The 25,936-nt window shown below is 37.1% G+C and overlaps 4 protein-coding genes and 1 non-coding gene across 5 annotated transcripts; 2 read left to right on the top strand and 3 right to left on the bottom strand.

Annotated features, from left to right (window-relative positions):
* Positions 1 to 2,946: 2,946 nt before the first annotated feature.
* LOC121234203 (membrane-anchored ubiquitin-fold protein 3-like) lies at positions 2,947 to 5,442 on the bottom strand. Its single transcript, XM_041130047.1, has 4 exons — positions 5,283 to 5,442; positions 4,908 to 5,147; positions 4,157 to 4,327; positions 2,947 to 3,422 (listed from the first exon to the last, which is right to left on the bottom strand). Exons 2-4 carry the CDS (start codon positions 5,035 to 5,037, stop codon positions 3,367 to 3,369), a joined length of 357 nt encoding a protein of 118 aa, XP_040985981.1. The 5' UTR covers positions 5,038 to 5,147; positions 5,283 to 5,442; the 3' UTR covers positions 2,947 to 3,366.
* Positions 5,443 to 5,542: 100 nt separating this feature from the next.
* Positions 5,543 to 10,601, top strand: LOC121234202 (RNA pseudouridine synthase 7). The gene is made up of 12 exons (XM_041130046.1): positions 5,543 to 5,702; positions 5,808 to 5,851; positions 5,944 to 6,021; positions 6,206 to 6,306; positions 6,492 to 6,579; positions 7,462 to 7,540; positions 7,728 to 7,810; positions 8,038 to 8,103; positions 8,916 to 8,972; positions 9,121 to 9,246; positions 9,621 to 9,859; positions 10,170 to 10,601. The coding sequence occupies exons 1-12, from the start codon at positions 5,600 to 5,602 to the stop codon at positions 10,270 to 10,272; spliced, it is 1,167 nt and encodes a 388-aa protein (XP_040985980.1). The 5' UTR covers positions 5,543 to 5,599; the 3' UTR covers positions 10,273 to 10,601.
* Positions 10,602 to 12,602: 2,001 nt separating this feature from the next.
* On the bottom strand, positions 12,603 to 14,899 carry LOC121234013 (bidirectional sugar transporter SWEET14-like). Its single transcript, XM_041129808.1, has 6 exons — positions 14,688 to 14,899; positions 14,179 to 14,215; positions 13,875 to 14,085; positions 13,599 to 13,760; positions 13,303 to 13,422; positions 12,603 to 13,170 (listed from the first exon to the last, which is right to left on the bottom strand). Exons 1-6 carry the CDS (start codon positions 14,728 to 14,730, stop codon positions 12,928 to 12,930), a joined length of 816 nt encoding a protein of 271 aa, XP_040985742.1. The 5' UTR covers positions 14,731 to 14,899; the 3' UTR covers positions 12,603 to 12,927.
* A 2,804-nt stretch (positions 14,900 to 17,703) lies between these two features.
* Positions 17,704 to 17,775, top strand: TRNAQ-UUG. Its single transcript has one exon. It is a non-coding gene; the product is annotated as a tRNA-Gln (tRNA).
* A 2,284-nt stretch (positions 17,776 to 20,059) lies between these two features.
* On the bottom strand, positions 20,060 to 22,828 carry LOC121235898 (mitochondrial import inner membrane translocase subunit TIM8). Its single transcript, XM_041132329.1, has 2 exons — positions 22,578 to 22,828; positions 20,060 to 20,400 (listed from the first exon to the last, which is right to left on the bottom strand). The coding sequence occupies exons 1-2, from the start codon at positions 22,623 to 22,625 to the stop codon at positions 20,212 to 20,214; spliced, it is 237 nt and encodes a 78-aa protein (XP_040988263.1). The 5' UTR covers positions 22,626 to 22,828; the 3' UTR covers positions 20,060 to 20,211.
* Between the last annotated feature and the right edge of the window lie 3,108 nt (positions 22,829 to 25,936).

Below are 25,936 nucleotides of genomic sequence, written 5' to 3'. Positions count from 1 at the left end.
GTGACACTTGGCAAGAATCTAGGGACTCGTATCATCACGAAGGTCGGTAAGTCAAATTTTGTCTGAATGGCCGTCTGGGCAAGTCTTAGGCTAGTGCCCAACCTAAACTTCGTAGCAAATCAAGGGACTCGGCTTGTAGCACAAATGTCGGCAAGTCAAGGGATTTGTATCCGAGGGGCCGTCTGGGCAAGTCCTAGGATTGGTGCCCAGCTCGACTTTGTGGCGAACCAAGGGACTTAGTTTGTAGCACAAAGGTTGGCAAGTCAAGGGACTTGTGTCCAAGGGGCCATTTGGGCAAGTCTTGGGACTAGTGCCTGACCTAAACTTCGTGGTGAGTCTAGGGACTTGGTTTGGCGGCAGGAAGGTCAGAAAGTCAAAGGACTTGTGTCCGACTGGTCGTGTGGGCTAGCCTTGGGGTTCTAACTCGACCAATGCATTGTGACAAGTCAAGGGATTCGACTTGGTGACAAGAAGGTCGGCAAGTCAAAAGATTTGTGTTCAATTGGTCTATGGGTGAGCCTTAGAGCTCTAGCCCGACCAATGCATCATGGCGAGGTGGCATGAAAGTCAGCAAGTCAAGAGACTTGTGTCTGACTGGTAGTGTGGGCAAGCCCTGTGGCTCTAGCCCGACTAATGCATTGTGGCAAGTTATGGGACTCAGCTTGGCTAATGTGAGGGTTGATAAGTCAAGAGACTTATATCCGACCGTTGCATCGTAGCTGGTCAAGGGACTCGGCTTGGCCGAAGGAGATGCTTGTTCGTGCTGAATTGCTCTGCCGGATCACAACGAAGGTTAGAGATGTACCGATGAGGCCTATGGGTTGCCATGTTTCAGTGATGAAGAAGATTCAGGTGCTTGTGATGCCAAGCAATTTATTCGAAGAGTTTTGGTTGCGATAGTCGATTTTTGCTTGATTGAAATCAGTCGAGCAGATTTGGGTGAGCAAGTTAGTGGATCACGTTGAGTGAGCAAGTTGGTAGAGCACGTTGCATGGGCCATGCAAAGTGCGTTGGAGGCAGGGTTATTCCTTGTTTTCCATCATGTGTATCGTGCATGGCTTATGCATAGTGCACGTTCTGCATATGTAGCACACACTTAAATACTGGTTGTTAGTTATCGAGAAGTTGCCAGCCAAGTGAGGTGACCGTGTCCGCATGCACATTAGTGCCAAACAATTTGTCCCGACGGATTTATATTGGGACGTCTTGGTCATGCCCGAGCGGAGCTACGTGGCTGGTGTTACACACCACAAAAAACAGTTTTGTCATTATAAATAAATTCACACAAATATTGAGAGAGACAAACTAGGAAGTTTTAGTTGTTGTAATCAATTTTTGCTTGACTGAAAATTGCCTGCAGCTGGTTGCAATTTTTTTGCCTTCCTCTCTCTATTCTTCTTTTTTTTAGAGCAGTGATACACTAACAACTCATCTACAATTGATCTACTACTTCCTTATAAAATATAATTTTTTCAAATTTTAGGTACATCAAATCAAAACCAAAAAGCAAAATCAAATTTCAAAAAAATATTATTTTATTCAATAGTAGTTGAAGAGTAGTAAATTAGTCGGTATTTTATCACTTCTCTTTTTTTTAATCACCGAGTGAATTTTGCTATGATGAACACGGTCGACTAACTTTTTTTTTGGGCGGGGGCTTTGCGGCTTGTGGTCTATTGCTTGAGCAGTTGGGGCGAGGGGCCTCATGCCCGAGCAAACTTTGGCGAGTAGACTTGGGCGAGCTCATTGCACGAGTATGTTGGCGAGCAGACTTTGGACGAGCAACTTTGGGCGAACAACTTCTGTCCGAGGAGGGGCTGGTGAAGCACTTGGCATGGGCCATGCAAAGTGCTAGGTTGAGTAGGGGTCGGGATGTTCTAGTGCATCCATGAGGCTTGTGGCCGAGGTGCTTCTAGGCAATTCAGCTATGCGTGTGGGCGAGCAGTTGCTCAGGCCTAGCGTTTACCTTTAATTGAAAAATTTTATAAGCTAAAAATATTTTGTTAGTCTTTACCTAACACAGCAAAATGCAAGGAAAGCTTTTTGTTTAGGTTGAGCGGAGCCACCAAAAGTGACCATTACAAACACTTGGAGAAGATCACTGGCGATGACAGTGAAACCTTGGCAATGACAGCAGGCATACACACTCTTAAGAGGTTACAGCAGCCAGGAAGTTACAAACACTTGGAGAAGATCACTGGCGAATTGGTTCAAGGTATCCTTGATGCTGGAATAAAAAAACTGGCCATGCTATATGTGGTGGGTATATAAGTAGGATGTTTGGGTTTTTCTTTACAGAAGGGCCTGTTTACAACTATGAGGATGCGAAGAATAGTGATACCGCAAGGTTTGCAAGGTTTTATAGGGGAATGCTGGAGGAAGGAGTATATTTTGCTCCTTCACAGTTTGAGGCTGGGTTAACAAGCCTGGCACATACTTCCGACGATATCCAAAAAACAATTGCAGCTGCCGAGAAGGTTTTACGGCAGATTTAATGTGTGAAATCCTGGATCTATTGTCTTTGAGTTCTTTTCTCCTTGTATTTTTGTTTTTGTAGTTGTCGTCTCTGTAGCCATAGTTGGTGTTTTATTGGTGGATGGATAGAGGATCGTTTTCAGACGATTAGCTCAGTGAGAGCCTGCATGTCTTACCTCCTGTAAACCTTTTGTACCTTGTACCTGTTTTGGGTGCATTACTCGTAAAACCTTGTTTCCCAATCTCGTATCTTTTCTTGGGTGTCAGTGATTCTATGAAGTGCCATTTTATGGCATGATCAAAAGCCGAATGAATTTTTATCATGGTTTCACAAGTTAGTTAATGACTGGTCTAAGGTGCGATTCGTTAGAATGAAACGCATTTGTTCCTGCTATTGCATACCCCATAAGGAAAAAGAAATCCTTGATCTTGATCATCAATCTTAAATCATTCTTGGAACAAAACCGACCATAAAAAGAATCGAAGCTTAAACAGAAGGACGTTTCTCATTTAAATTTCATTTCAGACGTCGTCGTTACATAGACAGATGTATACTGCTTTGCGGTACTATGACAATCTTTCAGACAGATTCAAGAAAGGATTTGAAATGACACGGGGAAAGGCCGGAGGAAATATTAAAAAGAAAACAAAAGAAAGTGCTTACTCCATAGTAGTAGAAATCAGAGGCCGCCAGTGGATGCTGCCAACCCTTTCAAACCTTCAGCTGGAAAGACAACTTTAGGGTCATCAACAACACAGCTTTTTTATGAACACATCATCAACAACATAAACTTGTAATCGATGAAGGCCGCAACAGACACAGTATGCTTCTTCTGCAGCTAAAGTTTGGATACAAGGGTAAACTGTTCACCAACCCCTCACAGTTTGCTTTCACAGTATGGAACACGAGCAGACAATCTTCCGAGATGAATCTTCAATCTTCTTTTCTGTTCAGACAAAGCATTATGATTGTTATACTATGCAGCTTTCAACAACCACAAGCTTGAATGAAATTGATACGGCAAGAAACTCATGGGTGCCATTAAAATTGACTTGATCAATATCCACACGATCGTAACCTAGTCAGTCCTAGTTGATGAATTTGGGACCTAATCCTTTTTGCATAAACAAACCTCTCCAGGTGAGTCTTGTGTTTTGATAGACTGACCAAAACTAAGGGATAGAGTTATCTAAAATATTGGAGAGATGCATAAAAATAGAAGAGCAATTTGTTAATTAAATGTAAAAAAGGAAGCATCTTGGGGTTGGTTATTTGACCTCAGTTTCTGTTCCAATTCATATCTTCCGTATTTAAGAATAGACTACTCTAACAAGGTTCGTAATATTCTTCCCCACGATTAAAGGAAGTAAGCATACCTGGATAACCAAATCATTCTGCAAGCATAAAACCTCGGCGTATCGCAGTTGCCTCAAATGTGAGTTCAATTCAATACTTAAGTATAAATCCAATCTAATTCAATTACGCCTTTATGCACTTTTTATCAAAATTCTTGTTACTTACAAAAAAAGAAGTCAGTACTTAAGAAATTATTCACTCCCAGAATCAAGTTCAAACTTCACACACTGGTATCAAGCTAAATTCAAAGCCAATGGAATGGGGAAAAAAGAGTCTTTATTTGGAACTAAAACATTCATAAATTTAATTCCTGATGGAAATCACCTGTTTTAGTCTTTGCCAAAGAAGGCTGTACGACAACGTGCATTATAACAACAACCCCGCCATTATCAGCAAAAGGCATTCTACACTGACCGACGGTCTTGTTGTTTTCCAAGATTTTACCGGAAGTAATCAGTTTCACCTCATTCGCTGCCTTTGGCATGATTGTTTTACCTACGAATAATAAGAGAAGTCAAAACATGATCCTGGATGAAAGAAATTCTGCGGAGTCCCCTGATTCAATCTAGCTTTTATCATACCTCTGAAACATTGAATTTCAGACAAAAAACAAAGAATTAACGGAAGGAACATTGGTCCAGAAAGAGTGATCAAAATTTCAAATGCTTCGGAAAATCCAAGGAAATGAAAATGTTAAATTATGTAAATTCCCCGATCCCTGTTAACCTGTTTAAGGTTCAGTTGCACAAAACGCATACCAATAAAAATCAAACGTAGCCAAACGACACAACATAACTAAAAATATGATGCCCAATATGCAGCTTCAAACGCTTGTAATGAATTTCCGCCATTTTTTAGCAAAATTGGGTTCCTCTTCGACGTTCAAAATGCTCATCGACAAAAATTTGCTAAATCGATGAGAAAAAATCCAATGAAAAGGAAAAAAACCTGGAAAATTTCTATGCTTGCTGAATTTATAAGAGGGGAAAAAGGTAAATACAATCAAAGGTTAAGAGAAACCTAATTCTGAGCAATATCTTATACAGGTGGGTCTCGGTGAGCAGAGCTGACCAACCTTTGGGCCAATCGGAGACAACCCTTTGCTTAAGCATATCGACGGTGGATGCAGAAGAGTACCGAAACGGGCCCATATCGGTGCCATCGTACAGCCTGAACTTTATGTCCACCAAGTCCTCCTCCGGCATCTATGGTAGGTGGGGGACAAGTTTGACTTATCCCTAAAGCTCCTCCGACCGATCGCTTCCACACGTCTCCCAGCCCCGGTGCCGGAAACGGGCTTATCAAATCAAACCTCCTAAATTCGTTAGGAAAAATCCAATCAAACTTAGTTCGACCGAGAAAAAAATAAAAAAGCAAAACAGACAAAGGAGCAATATACATAGGTAAAGTTCGATACGAAATTAAATAATAAATAAATCAAATGAAAAACCTTTTATATGTCTGAAGATCAGGCAGCCGATTCGGAGTTTTCTTAATTCTTCTGAAAGATGCCTTTTTCCCCAATCAGGATGGCTGTTGGGTGGGCAGAAAGAAGACAATTTTCAAGTGTGTCGAGCCAAACCGAACCGAACAAAAATTAAAACGACGCTGTTTTCATTTTCTCTCGTGGAAGCAAGCGTGTGAAAACAACAACGTCAGCTTTACTACAACGACGTTTATTTACGAAAAGAAACGACACCGTTGGCACAGCATGTTTAGATAATATATAGGTCGAGAAAGCAATCCGAGTCTCGAGAGAGAGGGTAAATGAAGAAGAGGAAGACGAGGGAAGGAGAGGAGGAGGGCATGGAGATCGTGTGGCAAACACCAGCCAATCCACCTGAGCCACACGATTACATCTTTCGCAACGGTACCCATACCAATTTCTTCCATTTTTCTTCTCTTTCTAAAAAGAAAAAAGAACGAACTTCTTCAGTTTGCTGAGCAATTTTCTGGCGGGGGATTTATTGCGCAGGGAGGCGCCATGTCCTACCGTACTACTTCGAGTTCATCTCTCATGTCAGCTGCTTTCAGTGACTCTCTTGAATTTCTTCATGTTTGGGTCCAATCCTAATTTTTCGAAGAATTAATATGTTTGTGTGGCGGCGCAGGTTAAGAATCGTTGGGCGGGCAAAACCATCGTCGATTTGTTCTCCGAGGAGTTCAAAGGCCGACCTTATGATTACTATGTATCTATATTTTCCTGTTTCTTTTATTAGTACGTGTTTGATAATCTTAATTGCATAAACCAAGTTTAGCAAGTGCTCTTGGAAATATGTGTGATTTTTGCCCCTGTATAGTAGAATGTTAGTGTCCTCGTTTTGTGTTATGGGACGTATTGAGCTTTTGAATCATGTGCTCAAGTTGTTGTAGGTTAGTGCGGTCAAATGCGGACGGATACAGGTTGATGGAGAGATAGTGCCGGTTTCGTACATAGTAAAACGGTCGCAAAAGATAAGCCACTTTGTGCACAGGTTTTGTTATTGTGCTTTATGCTGTTCTTGTAGCGTATTCATTTTTATATCTATGAGAACAAGTTTCACTCTTATAGTTAATTTCCTCGTCGTTCCATCCTGTATTGAATTGATATTTTCTATTATGGTTCAGAATGGTATTTTAAAGTTATAGAAACTGGTAATTGATATCACAAAGATTGCAGACATGAACCACCGGTGATGGCTTGGGATGTGTCTATTCTTCAGAAAGAACCAGATGTGCTGACTGTTTGTAAGCCAGCATCAGTACCGGTAAGACAGCAGTGATTCTTGCTGCGTGCCTCTTATTATGTCCTCTGTTTATGTGACAGTAGGAAAGTATATGGGTCTTTTAGGTAGTCTCTATTAATCTAGAGAAATTAAGCTTGGGTACGGCTATTCATAGTAGACTGTCCTGTTTCCGGTGCGGACTTTGGGCATGACGGGATATCGGACAGGATGTGGTAGACCCCTATATGCGAATGACCCCCACACATGCTATCCTAAACTCAACAGTGGCTCCACACCCAAGGACCTTCGGGATCAGTATGAGAGGCACGTTGGAGTGGATCTTCGGCCACCACGGGGGCGTCTTGTCTTGCAGATGAAGCCGGCTGGGAATGAAAAAAGATTTTTTTCTTTTTTGTCTATTCTCGATGTATGCCTCCCAATCCAAGGAAAGACGAAGTAAGCTCAACCAGCACTAGAAGGAATCCTTCTCCTCATCGAACAAGGAGAAGGCGGGTCACTTATCTATCTTACCAATAGAAGGCCGGATTCTTGGACCAGATGAGGAGGGTTACGAGACAGCTAGGGCAGGCCAGCTGCAGCGGATCAATTCCAACAAGCCTTTCAAACTAGTACTTTTTGTAATCGACTCTATAGCTCCTTCAATAAACGCTGGTTCTTCGATCAAGTTTTTTGAATGACTTTCTAGTCAGATTGTTCCTGCATTTTGGATATGAAGTCAAGTTTTTTCAAGATCCAGCATTTGTGCCGTATTCATAATTTTGGGAAGAGATGGGAACTTATGAATTGGGGTTCAAATCCCACTCTCCACAATTCTTTATTTACATTTTTACTTATAGAAAAAATTACTTGATACTGGTTTTGAGTTCATATCTTTTGACTTTATGGTGTTATATGTGTATGTAGGTACATCCCTGCGGCCAATATCGTAAAAACACCGTTGTTGGCATCCTTCAAGCAGAGCATGGCTTGGCACCTCTGTTTCGTATCCAAAATTAAATAGGAACCAAATATTGTATCTATGAATGAATGGTTCTAAATCTGAATCGTTTCTATTTTCTAAGTCATTAAATTAGCTGATTCAAGTCATTAAATTAGCTGATTCTTCTGGTTGAATTATTTCCTCTTCATTTCTGGTCTAGATTTGTTTTCCTTGACGTGATTGCGGTCAGCGATTCATCGATTAGATCGTCTTGTTTCAGGACTCCTTATTTTGGCCAGAAATGCTTCAAAGGCTGATCTTTTTAGGCAAGAAGTAAGCCTCATCATGCTATTTTGGCTATATATTACTTCTAGTGAGCTACAAACTAAACATCTTCTGCCTGGAAGCATAAGATTCTATGACTTAACTGATCTTGATTAGTATCACATGATTGTCATAGAAGTTTCCATCAAGTATTCTTACATTACATGTGAGTCTTATTGTTGCATGTTCTCTTTGGCTGCTTCTTAATATCCTGAAATAGAATGTGATTATCGCAGATTGAAGCTGGGTTGGTCCGGAAACAATATATTGCGAAAGTCATTGGGGAATTTCCAGTAGATGAGGTATGCTTTAGTTTAAGCCATTAATAGGTATTAGGTAGTGCACCTTAGATTGAGTGCAAAAGAGACACACGGTAAAGGATATTGCCATGTATGCTTGGTTTTCTTTTTCCAGGGATGTCATCACAACCCCTCCTCCCCTCCTCCCCATCTCTCTCTCTCTCTTTCTTGTCACTATAGAATTTTGATTTTTCTTGAAAAATGTTCTTTACTGTTATGATATTTGAGTAGTTTTGGGCCTTTGGCATTGTGTTGTAGAACTGTCCAAGTGGTTGTGGATTTTTGGGAGGGATTTATGTATGCCACTTGCCAGAGTACTATGTGCACCATATTCTGAAGGATGTTCTACTTAATCTTGGTTGACTTTATGGTCCTTTGTTTTGATAAGTAACTTGATGGTCATTTGTATGCCTGACAGATGGGAAAAAAGAGAAACTTTATAATAGGTGAGATTATTTTTTGTTAGTTTATCAAAGATTATTTAAAAGCTCAAAAGACGTAGCCAAGTACATAGGTAGAATACAAGAGAAATTTATAAGCGAGACATAGCATTATATGAAGCATGAGGCGAAGTTGAACACAATAATTGCTGTTTGATTATAGAAATTGATACATTCAATTTCTTTCTGCTTTAGTTTTGAAAGATGGGGTTCAGTGAAGCCACCAACATTTGCTTTCAATTATACGATTATGATTCAGTGATGTTTCATTTGCAAATCTAATGATATTAGTGATGGATGTTATAATTGTTGTTCTGTGATAATCTTAAATGCTATTTTGCATCATTTCACAATTATTATGAAAATTATTTTCAGCAAACTGTTGATGCTAACATAGATTATAATGCTCGAGAAGGAAGGAGCACGGCAGAGGTGAGTCATTTGATTCAACCCTTAGATTTAACTGTAACTCCTTGCCATGGTTCTTACTATTTACTCAATTGTCTATTAAAGGAGTTTTTAATTGAGAATATTAATGAAGCACCTCCACTGAACCCGTAAGCATCTTGGGTTTATCCAGGAAAAAGATACTAGCAGTGATACTCCTGTGAAGGGGAAGGCTGCTTGTACAAAATTTACTCGGATTAGTACAGATGGAACCACCAGCATTGTTTTGTGTGAACCAATCACGGGTCGAACTCATCAAGTAAGAAAAATTTGATAGGTTTAATAGGGAATATTTCATTTCTGTAGCAATATTTAGGAGTGCTCTCTGCTGCTTCCATGAAACAAAAAAACCCTTTTTGCTGGTTTTTGTTTTGCCTTCTTGATTTTGCTGTCTGTGTGAGTATTTGTATGCTCTGATATTTTGTTCATCTCCCATTTTTTCATTCTCAGCTGACTCTGAACTTTTTACTGCACTTTTCAATTTTCTTTACAAAGCCCTTTCACGTTTCATTGTTTTTGTGAATATTCCTTTTCATGCTAATGCTTGTGCTACCTAACTTTATTATTTTCTGGGCTGAATTATATCAAGTTCTAATCTCTCTCTCTCTCTCTCTCTCTCTCTCTCTCTTGTAGATACGTGTTCATTTACAGTATATGGGGCATCCAATAGCCAACGATATGCTTTACCTTTCCAAACATGTAACTGATAGGTCTGCTGGAGGAACGAGTGCCGATAGAGCAGCTATTGAATCACATGATTTTTTGATGTCCAGTTTTCATGACAAGTGTCATGAAGAATGTGAAGAGAACCCTAGACATGAGTTTAGTATTGATCCTATGTGTACAAATTGCCCTTACCTGGCTCCAAAAGGGTAAGGGACTCTAAAATTTCCACACTTGTACGTTCTTGTAACAAGAAATTCTCTCTGCATGAATATTGCAATTTTCTAGTGGAATGGTGGCTGTCCATTCAGGTTAATATTGTGGATTGATTTGGCTGAGACTGCACTTACTCTCAAGATTAAGAATCTATGCTTGTTTTGATAGTTTTTCATGTTGAGACCCACACTTCCAAGTGTTTCATATATATAATCTCTTTGTTTAGTATGGCTTCATAGTTTTCCCCACAGAAAGGGGGTCTGCTTTGTTTATGATTAAACTTGATTACCTTTTAAATTGCAGATACGACGCACATGAGGAGGGTTTGTGGCTACATTGTGTTAGATACTCTGGACCTGGATGGACCTATGAATGCCCATATCCAGATTGGGCATCACTTAGCTAAACATTGTACTTTGTGTTAGATACCCTGAAGATTTTGTTGCTCTCCTGTTCCCAAAGTATTTGGATAGCTTCTTAAACATGGTCACTGTTTCTTACTCCAGATTCGTTGAATACGCTGCTCGACAGCGATGAACTGTTTGCAGACAAAGGAGAAACAAGTCCTACTTTGATTTTGTTTCATTTTTAATGAAAAGATTAGCAGATGTACTCTATAGTTTATAATGGTGGAAGAGGGTTCAACTGTATTGAGCTGCATTTAATTTTCAGTTGTATATATACTGCTAATTCGATTTGTCTGAGGGGATCCCATGTATCTATTTTTTATATTTATTCATGGACTTGTAATGGTTTTGGGATCTTCGTAGGGTCGAGGCGTCGAGCCCTTTTTTGTACGAAATCTGAAATATCATCCACTCTCTATGCACCGTTTCTCATTTCCTGGGGACTTCTGTTTTCAAGCCCGACAAAACAGCAGCAGTGCTGTACTTTTTGGCGGCTCTTGGTTATAACCATTGTCTGTTTTGCTAATGAGAAGCGGTTGGATCCACAAAAATATCTTATATAAGTAAATCTATAAATTACTTAGCTTGATGAATTTGTATATTTCGTATTAATTTGTGAGTTTGTTTTTCTGAAATTGATTCGTGGAATTTCTCTTTGCTCATTAATTTAATGAAATCTCTACCGAAAAGTTAAAAGATCTAATACAATTTGAAAAATGACACTTTTCAATCTTTTAAACATTAATTAACTTCTATAAGGTATCATGTTTCCAAAGTCCACGGAGAATTAATTCTTAACTCAATAATGTTTGGAACGGGATAAATTGGACTATAAAACAATGAGAAATAACTTCTCAGAAAGTAGACGTATTTTGAAGGCACAAAGGAGAGAAGCTGCTTGCTTCTGCTTGGAGGAAACGGAAGAAAGAAGCCCATAGCAGCAATGAAAATGTGATAAATTATTTGAGAGGATCGGATGATGAAGAAATAAGAAAAAAATGACTGTTTTGAGTTTGTTGAGTGTACAACACTCAACATTATGTTTTTCTATACAAGAAAGAAACGACTTTGGTCATCATCATGAGTAGTGGCAATTTGCAAAAAGCTCTCTCCAAGTTGCAGAATATGATGCAACTTCTTATTTGGTGATTTTCTGCCATTGGGCTACACAAGTTAGCTAAAAAGCTCAACTTGGATAGCCTTTTGTGAATGGGAACTTTGAGTTTCGAAAAAGATGTTATCTGAATGTAGAAAAAAGAAAAAGAAAAAACTGTGACTGAGGGAGGGTCCATAAGTTATAAATAATTGTATTAAGCCCACAAAAAGAAACAAATGTTATCTCCATTTCATGCTATATATAATACCAATTTTTTTATTGGTAAATTAATCAGTAGATGTGTACTGCGATCTCACTTTCTGTCCTATTCTTTTGGGCGTAAGTGTTAATCAGTAAGTACTGTTAAATAGAGTTTATGAAGAAAAAGATCAATCTCAAAGTAAAACACATATAATGCTTACCAGTTTGGTTTTTTCTGCCCTAGCTACCAGGACTTTAGCCACTAAAACCTTGATATGGTGGAGCCATTCATATCTGATTGATCTGCCCAACTTGCAAGTGATTAATTTGACACTACAGACAGAATCTGTAATTATCCACTATTGGGTTTTCTGGGAGCTGTTTTTTTTTTTCCTATCTATATGTTTTTTTGTTTATTTCCACCCAGAAAACAAAGAGAGCATTCATTCACAATATATGTGGAGAAATTATTTCTAAAAGGACTACCTGCTTGAGATTGTAAAGCGTACAAGTGGGTTGGCTTAAAACATGAAAATGTCAAGCTACTTTTTATGTTGCTTTGGCAACTGTTATGTTTCTTTTGACCTAGCTATTGTAATATTGGAGTTGATGCTATGGAGGGGGAAAGGAAAGAAAGAAACATCTCAAGTGCTTTAGCAATTCAAGTATAATGTGTGAATACAAGTATTGGCATTAGTCAACAACTTGATATATATTGCGTATTAATATACATAAATATAAAAGCGCAGAGCAGAGGCCACATTATCCAGCCGATCCTGTGGGGGAATTTCTGCCAAGCATATATAATATTGCAAGTGAATGATAACCAGCTTGCTTTTGCGACAAAGTGATAACAGATCGGATGTATATACTATCCATATGTCAACTAGTGAAATAAATTAAACATCATGATCTGAAAAACACAAACTAAGATATTTTAATATATAATATTCCAATCTCGCAGACATGCAGGGCCATACATCAGGTCAGGATATATATATATATATATATATATATATATATATATGTATAGATAGAATGCATGACACGATTTATTATATATTATAAATTACCGAGAGATGTTTAGACAGAGAGACCCTTGCTTAATTTGAGGCAAGTCTTCGAGTACATTGATTGGACTAGGAGGATCTTCGAGGGAGACTACGTAGGTAGTACAGGAGATCTAGACACAACATGCAACATGCAAATTAACCAAATTTCACATAAAAGACGCTAATCAACTAGCTAGGACAGATTAATTAATATAAAACTACACATTCTGATCATGATCTTGAATGCATGCTTAAATTACTTTGATCGAGTCATAATTCATATTGTCTTTCTGGCCGGTTTCTTGTCATGCCTTTTCCTTCTCATCATGAATTTGATCTCCAATTGCGTAATTATCGTCAACAATATTTGAAAGCGGAACTGCAGGATTCAGTTCCGAACACACAATTGTGGTAAGTTTAACTGCATCAATGATGTGTTCAGGTACATGATGCAGCTTCGGCTCCTCCAGAATCTTGTTGGTGTTCTTGTAAACTAAGTAGAGCGCCATCTGAACAATGCCGAAGATAAAGCCCACTGTATTTGGAAGCTGTATTACGTCGATCGATATACAAAAAGACTAGTATTTATAAGTAACGTCGTCAATGAAAACATAGAATTAATAAAAACATGCATGCATTCACGAGTAGTTGGAGGTAGTACTGTACAATATTGCACTTACAGCAATGTAGTAGTCCTTGAGAAAAAGGCCATAGAAGAACCAGGTCACTGCACCTAAGGTTAGGAAGAAAGACAAAGGGAATGGCATGTACTCGACGCTCTTGGTTCTTACAACTTGTCTCTGTACGTATAAGTTCATGGTTGTATGGATATTAATTAGTCATGACTAGGACCGATATGAAACTAAGATAATTAAAGATGACATTTATAAGGAACATACATACATCAAACTCAAAGGGAACATGATTTTCTCAAAAGTAGCCATGAAATTAAACTTCTTTTACATTAACTTCTCACCATAATACAGAGAGGTGCAGCAAATACAATAAGGTTGAATACCAGACAAATCCATCCAAGAACCAAGATACGTTTTGAGCCGTTTGCTAGGAAGAGAGTGAGGAGAAGCATCAGGCTGAACCCAGAAACATTTAACAGGAGAAGAAGCTTCACAGTCTGTATCTGCAAGTTTTAGTCCATTATTCAATTACAATTCTATATTATATGGATATATTTGGTAATCAAATAAAAAATTTGAAAACGGAGGATCGATAAGGTCTCCGGCCAGATACATACCCTCGTCTTTTTGGTTGCATAAAATATGAACAGCATGATGTAGATGGACTCGATTATGCAGCCAACCGAGTTTATGGTAATCAGAAGATTTGCATCCTTCTTAAGCATCGCGTAGTAGATCCACAGCTTTGAACTGAAGAGTGCAACCACATAAGGAACTGATTGAAAACCTTCACTGGATTTCTTTTTGTATATCTGATAGAATGTTGGCCTACCATAAACCCCAAAAAAGAAAAAAATAGTAACCGTGAGATGGAGAAAGAGATTAAGCAATCAGAAACAGAAAAAGATCAGCAGTACTTACAGTGGAGAAAGGTAAACCATAAATGAAATGATGTTGCCTGCAACAATAAAATCAAAAAAAAATAAAAAAAAACACGTGAATTAATAAAAGAGTATGTCAGTTAATTCCTTGAAGAATTATATACAGCTATGATCTCCTTCCTACAACCTTATATATGTTAATATCAAATAAATCGTAGTAGGCCAGAGAGAAGTTTCGAATGTCATTACTAGCATTGGTATTTTTTCTTTTCCAGCTGATAAATTTTATACAACCATGCATACGTCATGAAAAGATACTAGCTAGTTTCAAAATTGTGTATATATAGCTGCATGTGCATTAAGTTGCATTGGGTACAAGAAAACAGTATAGAAGGTAAGGTAAGTTGTTGAATAATGGCATTTATATATCATGTGTTCATCAATTCAAGATAGGGAATGGGGAGGAATAGGTTGAAGAACACTAGCTAGTAAAGGTACGTTAATTAAAGTAACTATATACTGATTATATATAGCACTTTGTGTCTGTACCTAGAAGGCCAAAGGCAAAAGCCCATGACTGGTGAATGGCCATTTCTGCAAACAGAATTAAACCCTCTCCAACTAAAAACCTAAAGTCTTCGTGCTGATCTCTCTCTCTCTCTCTCTATCTCTCTCTAGCTAAAGCTGGGTTTTCAAGTGAACACCTTGGCTAGCTATCTCATATCTCTCAAAGGCACAGGCATAGAAGCAAAGGGCGTGAGCAATATTTATATATGGTGATCAGGAGGGAGACTCGAGTGAAAGAATAAGTCTCGTTACATCCAAGCATAATAATATTGTCATGTGAAGCATCAAGTAACAGCTTTCGGTTCTTTATCCACTCGTTTGGCGTAAAATGCTGCTCCTAACCTTATTTAGTTTGTTTTCATCGTATAAAACAACCCTTCTCACCAAGTAATAACCCTACTTCCTACTATTCCTAGTATGCACACAAATACTAGGGGTCCCACCGGGGTCCTTTCTGAGGTGTCACCCACTGAATGGCTTTAAGGTTTACAACTAGGAAACTCGATACTTCCTAGCTCTTTCGCATGGTGCCGTTCGAGCCGCTATATATCATCATCAAAAGTCCGATACTAGAGCTAGCGTAACATTAATATCGCGCGTTACAATGGCGAATATCCGCATTTTAATCTGCATGTTGCCATCAATATCACGATCCAAGACTTCAATATAGCTAAACTCATTTTGGAAATTAACCAAATGTACAATTTACCCCATGTGATCTAGTGGATGATCAGTTTTTATCCATTCGATCTCATATTTTTCAGTAAGAGTCCAGTATCAGTTCCAAGGAAAATCATGACCTATGTCTAAAATTTTCTAAGAACTTCCATGACAAAAGATCAATAATGTATTACATATTTGGAATACACCATTATAGCCCGACGAATTAGGAGGAAAAGCAAAACGCACCACAAAATGCTCAGAGATAGTTAAGGAAAAAAAAAAAAAAAAGGTCAAAAGCCCCCACAAAACAATTAATGGATGATCGATGTATGAGATATGAAGGGAACCAGGCCACTTGCGCTCTTGAAGGGAACCAGACGGGTTTGAGATTTCCAGCTGGTTCGGCCATGGTGATGAGAAACCCACTAAAAAGAAGCCTTTTGATGTGTAATCGCACTTGCATGAGAGGGGCGAGCTCGATCTGCCGAATCTTTGCTCATCAGTTGGCAGAAAGGTCACGGTGGATATTATTAATTAATAGGCTTACGAATGATGATATCTATATATATGTGCTAACTTGCCCAACCAAGAAACACCTTAAGTATATAAATATATACATGGGATCAAACATCGATATTCCCTCTAGTCCAGCTTTCCTCCTATATATAGCCTAGTACCATTCTAATGAGAGTGAGCTGAAAATGGCTATCTATCTATCTATCTATCTATCTATCTATATGTGTGTGTGAGAGATACAAAACTAGCTAGCTAGGAGTACACAGAAATACATATTGTACAGTGCCTAGGATACAATTAATAGTATGGCGGCCACTGATTAATATCATAGAGAAGTGCTATTTGAAATAGGCATTTAACACCTCACGTAATTTAATTTGATTTATAAGATTTAATTTTTAAAATTTATCTTATAAGTCAAATTATGCTATATATACATGTGGTGTAAAGGTCTTTAATAGTATTTCATACGTATATGCACTAAGCCTAATAATCCCATTCAAAACCACTTATTCTCTCTCTCTCCGAGCTTAATCGAATACAGCTAGGTACTCATGGTTTTCTTTCTTTTTTTGGTTAGGAGAATTACAAGAATCATGGGAATCACATGCGCGGGGATCATGAGATGTAATGTGTGGAGATCAATATATATTCTGGCCATGCATCCTATTAGAGCAAGCTTCGTGAAAGAGGTTGAGGGTACGTGAGGACACTTTGCCTAACTATATTCAACCTATATATAGCTTAATTGCCAAAAGATGTTTTGGACAAGTTATATATGCAATTTTTACTCTCCAATGAAATTCTTTTATAGATGTAGCAGTACTATTGATCTTACAAATATTGTATCTTCTTTGTTGACATTGTACGTTTTCGGATAATTCGACTAAATATTAATTAAATTAATCGTTGGATCCAAAGTGATCTATATTGCATCATCAACATTATATATAAATTACTTAGGTTTAAGTTATTTTGTTTTTCTTTTTCAAGTTAAATCTTGAGAGTTTTGTAAAATAGGTCTGTATGATCAATGATCTTAACATATATATATGGTCAAATTGATCAGTAAGTTAGACCAATTAAAAAATTAAATTAAAAATTAATAAAAGAAAGCTGATCAAGATATATGATCCATGCATTAATAATTAATTAATTAGAAAAAGTTAAAAACTTTTAAAGCATGCATGTAACACGCATGAGGTGGGAGAGATCACCTTGCCGATCTCTATCTATGAAGATCAATGATGGTCATCTTTTTAGACCCCATGAATCCATGCATGATCCAACCATTTTGGATTTGATAAACTGATTAATTAAATAATCAATATTAATGTGGAATTTTGCAGATATATACACACACACAGACATCAAATGTATAAAATAATAATATGTATGCTGGCAACTTAATTATATATCATGTAACTAGCTAGTACGTACAAAGCTATATATAAGGGGTTCGAAACCCGGCCTACAATTTCATCAATTACCCACATACACGTACGCGTCCTAGCTAGCTATATCTTCTTACGAAATAGGCCAGAGATCTCTTAATCAAGATTATCAGTTTGATTCATAATAATCAAGCAATTAAAAACTGCATTATTATTATTATTGGGGGGGGGGGGGGGGGTTGGTGTTTTGGAGTGATATTAATAAATTAATTTGAACGGTGGGATCGACGCTATTGCTGGGCATCATGTTGGAACGAAATTATAAAGGCGGGAATTAAGTAGGTGTACTAGCTAGGATTAATTCCATATTATTATTATTATTATTATTACTACTAAAAGTATTTCCCGAAGCTTTTTCAACGTAGGGTTCTATGGTGTAGTGGTTAGCACTCTGGACTTTGAATCCAGCGACCTGGGTTCGACTCCCGGTAGGACCTGTTTCGCTTTTACTATTTTAATTTTTTTTTTATTGTTCGTTCTGAAATGCCTGGATCGAGTTTGACCGCTCAACCGTCCAATCTCGACTTTGAAACTAATCCTTAATATCCTCACACGTGCTAGTACTGTTTCCAATGCCAAAAAATACCACCGGACTATATATATTATTTAATATTATATACCAATTAAGATATCCCATGGAAGGACCTTCTTCTTAAACCAGCGTGAAAAATACCACTTGACTATATATTACCATTGTTAATTCTTGTTAAAATTATCCTTAGGAACATTGAGATTCTTTTTCTCGCATTTTCTTTGTTTGGATTTCATTGCATGTTTTTAACGTAACAGAAGTATGATACTCTCATTATATCATAGGATATAACATGTCAATTAAAATTGATGTTGCATAAACAATTTTAATTATGTGACATGTTGTGATAAGTTGAGAATATCATATCACATCATTCGAAGTACCTAACAATTTTCCATGATCTGCTCCACAAACCAAAAATCATTCCTAATTCTTTTATGAATAACTCCAACATCCATAAGCAAAATGAGCACACAATTTTTGATAGAGTTTCGCTTTTGAGCGGTCCATTCGTTGTTGAGGCATAAACAACCAACAATAAATGTGCCATATCAACAATTTCAGAAAAACTACAATAAGCTCATTACACTGAATTTCTTCTTAAATTTTTTACTCACCCCTTCATAAATTGTTTTTGAGCCCGAATGAAAGATTTCGAACAACATCTTCTCCTCACTGCCGCAGTGAACCCAATGCCAGTTTGGACAAAGTGAGCCCATCTCCCTATCGTTCTCGTCGCCCATCTCCCTGTGGTCTTTTTCCATGTCACCCATCTTCCATTTGGAGTCACCCATATCCTGTTGCTTATCTCCCATTTGGAGTCACCCATATCCTATTGCCCATCTCCCCGTTTCAAACACCATGGGCGTCTTGCCTAGTGGTAATTTGCAAGCCACGCTGATTCAATCTAGACTCGCAAACAGAAGTCAATCTAAAGCTCACTTTTTTCTATTGATAAACTTGATCTGTTTATTCAATTTTAATACTTTAGGTAATCTCACTTGTAGGCTTGTAGCATCTAGGAAAATCCTGTCTATATGCATGAGATTTTACATACTATGAGAAATCAAACCCACATTTTAAGAAACTCCAAGGTACGAAATAAAGCCAACTCCTCAAATTCAGAGAATTTAATAGGAAAAAGAAGAAAGAAAAACTGGACAAATGAAAGCTACATGAGAACCACTTAAAAATAAAAATTTGAATTATGCTCTAACTGATTTATTAAAGCACGAAGATCAGAACCTGGAGATCCGATTTGCTGATTCGGCGGTTTTGTATTAGCGAAACGGAGTTGAAGAGTCTGTGAGGTAAAAAGAAGGCAAAGATGCACCCAAAAATAACTCTAATCGAAATGACTACGGCAATTCGAGATCTACGAAATGATTGGGGGTGGATTTCATGCGAGAGGATGGGAGATGGAGGAGAGCCTCGGGGAGTGGGGGAGAGGATTTCGGCGAGTTCTGTGAATTTTGACATAGGGTCGACGGTGGTGACGATGGCTTTCATACAAGAGGATGAGACGGGGGGAAGGGCAGAGGATGAGTTCCTTGGGTTCAAGTTTTCATGTGGGGTGCAGGAACATAAAAATTAGAATGGAGAGTCTACTTGTCGGCAACCCATTGGAGGGCTGTTATTTGAGGATTATTAGACTGACCGGTCTAAAGTTATTCTCTTTCTGATATGTTGTTATCACCTGAAGCCTTTCTTCAGTCACAAAGTGATTATACAAAAGTAATCTTACAAACTAATATGACTTGACGTGATTCGTCATATTGTAAATTTACTTTTATTATAAAATAAATCTAACAGATCGAATGAAACCACATCAGTTTGTAGGATTGTTTTTGTGTAATTCTTTTGTAGATATAACAGTTCTCTTTTATATTGCCACTAGGTGTCCAGGAACAGTGTCCTAACTCATTTGAAAGTACATAAGCCATTTGCAAAAAGTTTCCCACACCTTAGATAATTCAAAGAGAAAATCCTTCAGTCCGATTGGCCCCGAAAGATTCTTTGCACTCAAGGGGATTTAAACCTTAAACCTGGTAAGCATACCTCCAAACTCAAAGCCTTTACCACTTTGAACCAACCCCTAGGGGTTAACTAACTACAACATGCTACCGTTTGCAACTACACATGCAATTTTTGCAGCACGAAATTCTCAGGGTATATGTTCTAGAGTGCAATAAAATTAAAAGACACCTTAATTTATATTTTCAACAAATTTGAAAGAGATCTATCCAACAATTCAAAGCATCTTCAACCAACAATTTAACCAAAAAAGACAGGCAAAAAGACCAGTTCTTGTAACAGAGATAATGCCAATCCTCCTAGACCTTCACTGCATGTTCTGGAAGCGTTTCACAATAATGATGCTCATATCCATATAACGCCGCGCACAGTTTGAAAGGCAACTAGACTCACTGGAACTAAACTTGCTTCCGGGTGTACCAGTGATGCATTTGTCCCAGCAGACATTTGTGAGCTTTGCCACCATCTCATTAACCATTGCTCTTTCCTTCTCTTGCTGCATAATGAGCATCAACTTATTCAAAAGGAAGTAAAATAAATCGTAAATGCAACTTGGTAATGATAAGAGTTACTATTGATAATAGCAATCATAATAACCATCACCACCACAATATATCATGATATCATGCATATATTCCTAGAAGGGTTGAGTCTATGACAGCTAAATCAGTATGCAATAGTCTCTCTCTCTCTTTTTTTGTTATGACAGGGAACCACCCCAAGGCAGAGCCCTTAGGACTCACCCATGGAACCTAAACCCCAGGAGAGACTAGCACAACAACCCACCACCATGGCCTCCTACTTAAATCGCATTTTCATCCCGGGGGGGATCAAACCTATGACATGGGGCTCAAGCACACAAGTTCGCCCTTACCACTAGGCTACCCATGGGTGGGTGCAATAGTCATACAAACTATAGTGAGTCCCACCATGAATTCAGTCGAAATAGAATAATATAAACAGCAACTTGGTATGAGTACAACTTATTACTATTGACAATGACAATAGTAATAACGAATCACCACCCTAACAAATGTTCTCTGCTCTCTCTTTTTCCAGCTTTCTCCAGCATGGAACCTCGCCAAGTCATGGCCCTTTGGAGCCACCCTTGGGAATAAAACCTGGATACATTACCCCACCCACCAAAAACCATGTACTAGCTAATCCAGGGAAAACCCTAGTGCAGAACCGAATCTATAATATCTGAGTCTATAGCTAATCCCAAACCCTACCTGAATACCTTTGACCATTAGGCTACATCCTGGCAGGTATGACCGCTAATGTTTTTGACCTCATAATATATGTTTTATTTTAGGTAATCTCATACTCCAAGAAGATTCCTAGCTTGTGTGATGGACTGAATTAGTCTCCACAGTTTAGACAGAGTTGCTCTTAAAACCATACCTATATCTTACATAAGAAGCAGGAATGAGAAGAAGACATTATAAATCACTGCTTAATGTTTTGTATGCTACTATTAGTAGCACGTAGTTTGTAATTAGGCTTTTTCTTGTATACTTCCTGTGTACTTGGGCTTTGCCTATTTACGTGGATCAATAAAACTTCTTTTTACCTATAAAAAAAAAAAAATCACTGCTTAAACTAAAAGCTTAAGCTAATAGAAGAAACAATTTCCTTTCGATAAGTAACCTACGCTTTATCAATAATAAAAAGAAAAAAAGATGTTATCCAGGCACACGTGCAGAATACAGGATATACTTCTAATCAGAAAAGGAGAAAAGCAATAAAAAATCCCGATAACTAGAAATAGAAAATCAAGACTTGCCAGACATCTCAAAGTGAAGAGTCCTAAAGAAAACATCCTTGACTTCGACAACTATCTTCTCACAATCCACAAAAGTCTGATCATTCCTTTGGCTGCATGTGCACCACATAATACAAGATGGGATCCATAGAGCAGCCCAGTCAGAGCTATCAAACCTATCTTTCCAACATGCCAAGAGGTCTAACACTCTATACGGCATGACCCAATTGAGCCCAAACAACCCAAAAATAGTGTTCCACAAAGCATTGGCTACCTTGCAGTGAAGCATGAGATGATCGACCATTTTCTCACTTCCCTTATACACGCAACACCAATAAACCACAATAATACTTAACTGGGAAATTACAAAGTGGAGACAAAACACGAATTTAGGATTCTGATACCACAATAAATTATAAGCAGCATTAAAACAGCGATAAATGATCAGTTCCATCAAACCTAATCAAAATTCTAACAATGCATTAAGCAATCAAACCTTAAATAACACAACCGAATAACAACCTAAAAAAAAATGAAGGGCAACCAGCAATCATTCTACACTTCAAACTATTTTTTTTATAGGTAATTCTACTCTTCAAACTATTTAAATGTATCAACCATTGCATATGATACATCGTAGAGGATACTGTCTTTCAAGTCCTGGAATAGGAGCGACCAAATACACTCAAAATCATAGGATAATATCACCCAACAACAAGCTCGTGCATCAATAAGAAAGGGCCTTTTCGATTTCACCAAGTACGCTTGCCTAAGTAATGAAAAAGAATAATCTCTCATTCTAGCATTCAATGAAGTAGAACAGCGCAATCTTTTAGAGTTTCTCTGTTCTTTGCCTCAGGTTTCTTGGGAAACCAGCCAAAGGAAAAACAGATTTCAAGAAAACTTACGGCGATAAATTGCGCAAGTTCATTGGATTGGAGTTGCGAAGGATCCATTGAGAGAGTGAGAGTTTTCAGCGGCTAGACGGAGGAATTTGTAGACTGCCCTAAAAACCCTTTGAATTTGTAGACGGAGGAATTACAGCGGCTAGAGTTTTCACTTTTCAGCGCTTCGAAGTTCGAAGTTCTAAAACCCTAAAAACAAAACGGGGTCTCTAGACGGAGGAAGACGGCATACGGGGCCCGACAGAACTGGGCTTGCATCATGAGATTTGTAGACTGCCCGTTTCCATTAGATGCGTGACGATTTAAACGAGCCGGTTCTTAGGCCCAATACGTCCCATCACCTTGCCAGATTGAGCCTAAAAACAGTTTAAAGTGTGCAAGTCTAATACATAAATTTCTTTTTGAAAAAATAGAGTCCAGCACTAAAATTTTATTTTTGAAAAATGATTTATACAGTAGTGTATAAGTCTCGCGTATATTTTTTTAAAAAAAGTAGACAAATATAAGGTATACATGAAAAAAATTCACTTTATAATGATGGGTCTTCCTTTTTTCAAAAGTAGTACATGAGGCTTACATTCCTTAAAACTGTATCTAGTTTTATTTTATTTTTTTACCACGCGAGTTTCAAATTTGTCAATTTTTTTGAATGGATTATGTGAGCTTGTACACCTAACTCTATACAAATAATATTCCTTTAAAATATAATACATGAGCATCAAACAATTTCTAATTAAGATTGGATTCAAAGCGTGCTTATCATAATATTAGAACTTTAAATCGGGAGAAATAGGGTGCCACAACTAATGGTGGCAAGATGTATCATCATGTCATTCACTTTCGTGTCGGACTAATGTGTTCTTTTATCAATCTTCATGAGTACCATACATACATTTTGCAACGAATCTATTTAAAACATGATTTATCATATCCTTTTAAGTTTTTATTGAACATTAAGGTCCTGTTTAGAAATTGGACTGAACTAAAATCAACTCAATTCAGTCTAATTTTAAACTGAGTCTAATATCTAAACACCCAACTCTCAAATCACTAAACTTATCTTAACTCAAAAAATTTTTATACATATGATTCACAACCTTTTTCAATTCAACACATTTTTACACGTAGGACTCACAACATTTTTTAATTTTTTATAAATATATATAAACTCATCTTAACATCTAAATATATTTTAGATAGATCTCATAATACTCACTTCATCATCTCAACTTGGCCCGACATCCAAATATGCTAATCATGTAGGGAAAGAGGCCATGCAATAAAGATGAACATCTGCCAAAAAGACTTTTTTCATGATTAATGAAGTTTAGTTTGATTGTTTAAAAAAAATTGCTTTTTACGCTAGCAGTTGTTTTTTTCAAACTTTATAGTCTCATAGTATGAGTTATTATATTTTCAACTTATATAATTTAAATAATAAGATTTAATTTGTAATATTAAATTTTAAAATTTTTCTTTTGAATTAAATTATATAAATGTAAGCACTTTACTAAATGTATTATTCACACCCACTATAACAAATACTACTTTTTTTAAGAGTGAGTGTGGTCGAAAAAAGTATAATCTTAGTGGAAAAAATTTTTTTGCCACCAATTTGCTCTATAGGAGACTTGTGGCATATAACAAGTGAAGAAAGAGTCTTTTTCTACAAAAATAATATTCTTAGGAAAGAAATGGTTTTGCCCACGACAATATTGGCGGATAAAACATCCAAAATTTCATGACAAATAGATATAAATATTGCCTTCTATCGTGGAAAAGACCATTATTTTCCACGATCTAAAGTGGTGGAATATAGCTCTACCCATGATTGGTGTCGCAGAAAATGCTTGCAGACTATCATTTGGCCCATGAATAATAATCGTGGCAATTATACTTGTTTCCATGTCTAAATTTCGTGGGAATTAACCAAAAGTCACTAAATAAGTATTTCCCACCAACTTCATTTTTCTTAAAAAGTATTTTTCCCACAAAACCTACTTCTAGAAATTGCTAGTCTTCCCACAAAGTTTTACAATCAAACTACTATAATTTCACTGTATTGAAGGTACAAAATACCAATTGACCGTCGGAAAAATATCATATATACAACATGCTCAACTAAACAGCAAAATCCTATTCAGTTAATAAAACCAACAACTGAAGAACTTTAACAAAAAAATCAGAAATGTAAATTATATATATCAAAACCGTTTTACACATCTTCTACTGGCTAGTCAATCAAGGCCTTATTGCAATGTTTGCAAATAGGGGAGTATAAGAGGGAAGCCAACACGGTCAATAATATTTATAACAAAATCCTTGTGCCTAACTATTGTATACATATTTCCGATTCTAGACACATCACTTAAAACAAATTACTGCTACTCTTGTGTGCTCCAATTTATGTAGTGATCCATGAATTGATTGTTGGTCATTTTCAGTCATACTTGATTGCAAAGCCTTTTAATTATGCAAATATTAGGGGCTTATTGGTATGTCTTTCAGTCCCCAATTAGGCTAGAAACCAATTCCTAGATATTAATCCAATTCTCATTTCCTTTGCAACAACTTTAAACTATTAAGTGCTGCACTTGAAGACAACTGATAAGTTCAAAAAGCATATAATAGATGATTTTTATGAGATATCCCCAAAAAAGCAAAAGTGCCCATAAGTTCTATTTATCTCAAAGTAAATTTTAAAAAATTACACAACATACTTCAACCTAATTTAAAATGAAGCATATATTATATTTCTTTCATTTTCTTAATTTTCAACAAAGTAGACACAATTTAACTACCAATTTAAGAAAAATTACAAACATATGAATATTTATATCATCCAAAACCTATCCAAAAAAAAAAAAATACATAAAGCAATAAATATTGTAGTGTCTCTTTGATCTTCTTCCTTCTTCGCGCACAACTCTAATCCTCTCTATGTATATGTAACTAAGAATATAGAACAAGTTAAGAATATATAAGAGCTTCTGGCCTCTTATGTATCATCATTTGCTTTCTAATTTGAATATGAAAAGGAGAATTCATAGAAACAAAGGTATGTAAGTTGGTTTACACTTCCTATAAAGATTGATAAAGGGTATAAGGAAGAAATGCTAGAAAATAAAATAGGACTGACCTTCCCTGGTATGTGATAAATGATCTTTGATATGCAAGGAAAACATATATTCTAGCAAGTTCCAACATGCATTTACAAACTGAAAAGGCTTAAGAGGTCAAAGACGAGGAGGAAGAGTCTTGGCAAGACATTTCATCAATCAACTTCCAAGAATATATCCAGATGATCCATTTTTACCAGTACAATTCTAAGATGATAGTGAATGAACATGAAAACATGGGAA

The sequence above is a fragment of the Juglans microcarpa x Juglans regia genome, chromosome 6D, assembly GCF_004785595.1.
Source record: "Juglans microcarpa x Juglans regia isolate MS1-56 chromosome 6D, Jm3101_v1.0, whole genome shotgun sequence".
Taxonomy (NCBI): domain Eukaryota; kingdom Viridiplantae; phylum Streptophyta; class Magnoliopsida; order Fagales; family Juglandaceae; genus Juglans; species Juglans microcarpa x Juglans regia.
The sequence above is the reverse complement of the archived record's forward strand: the minus strand, read 5'-3'. Positions and strand labels throughout refer to the sequence as shown.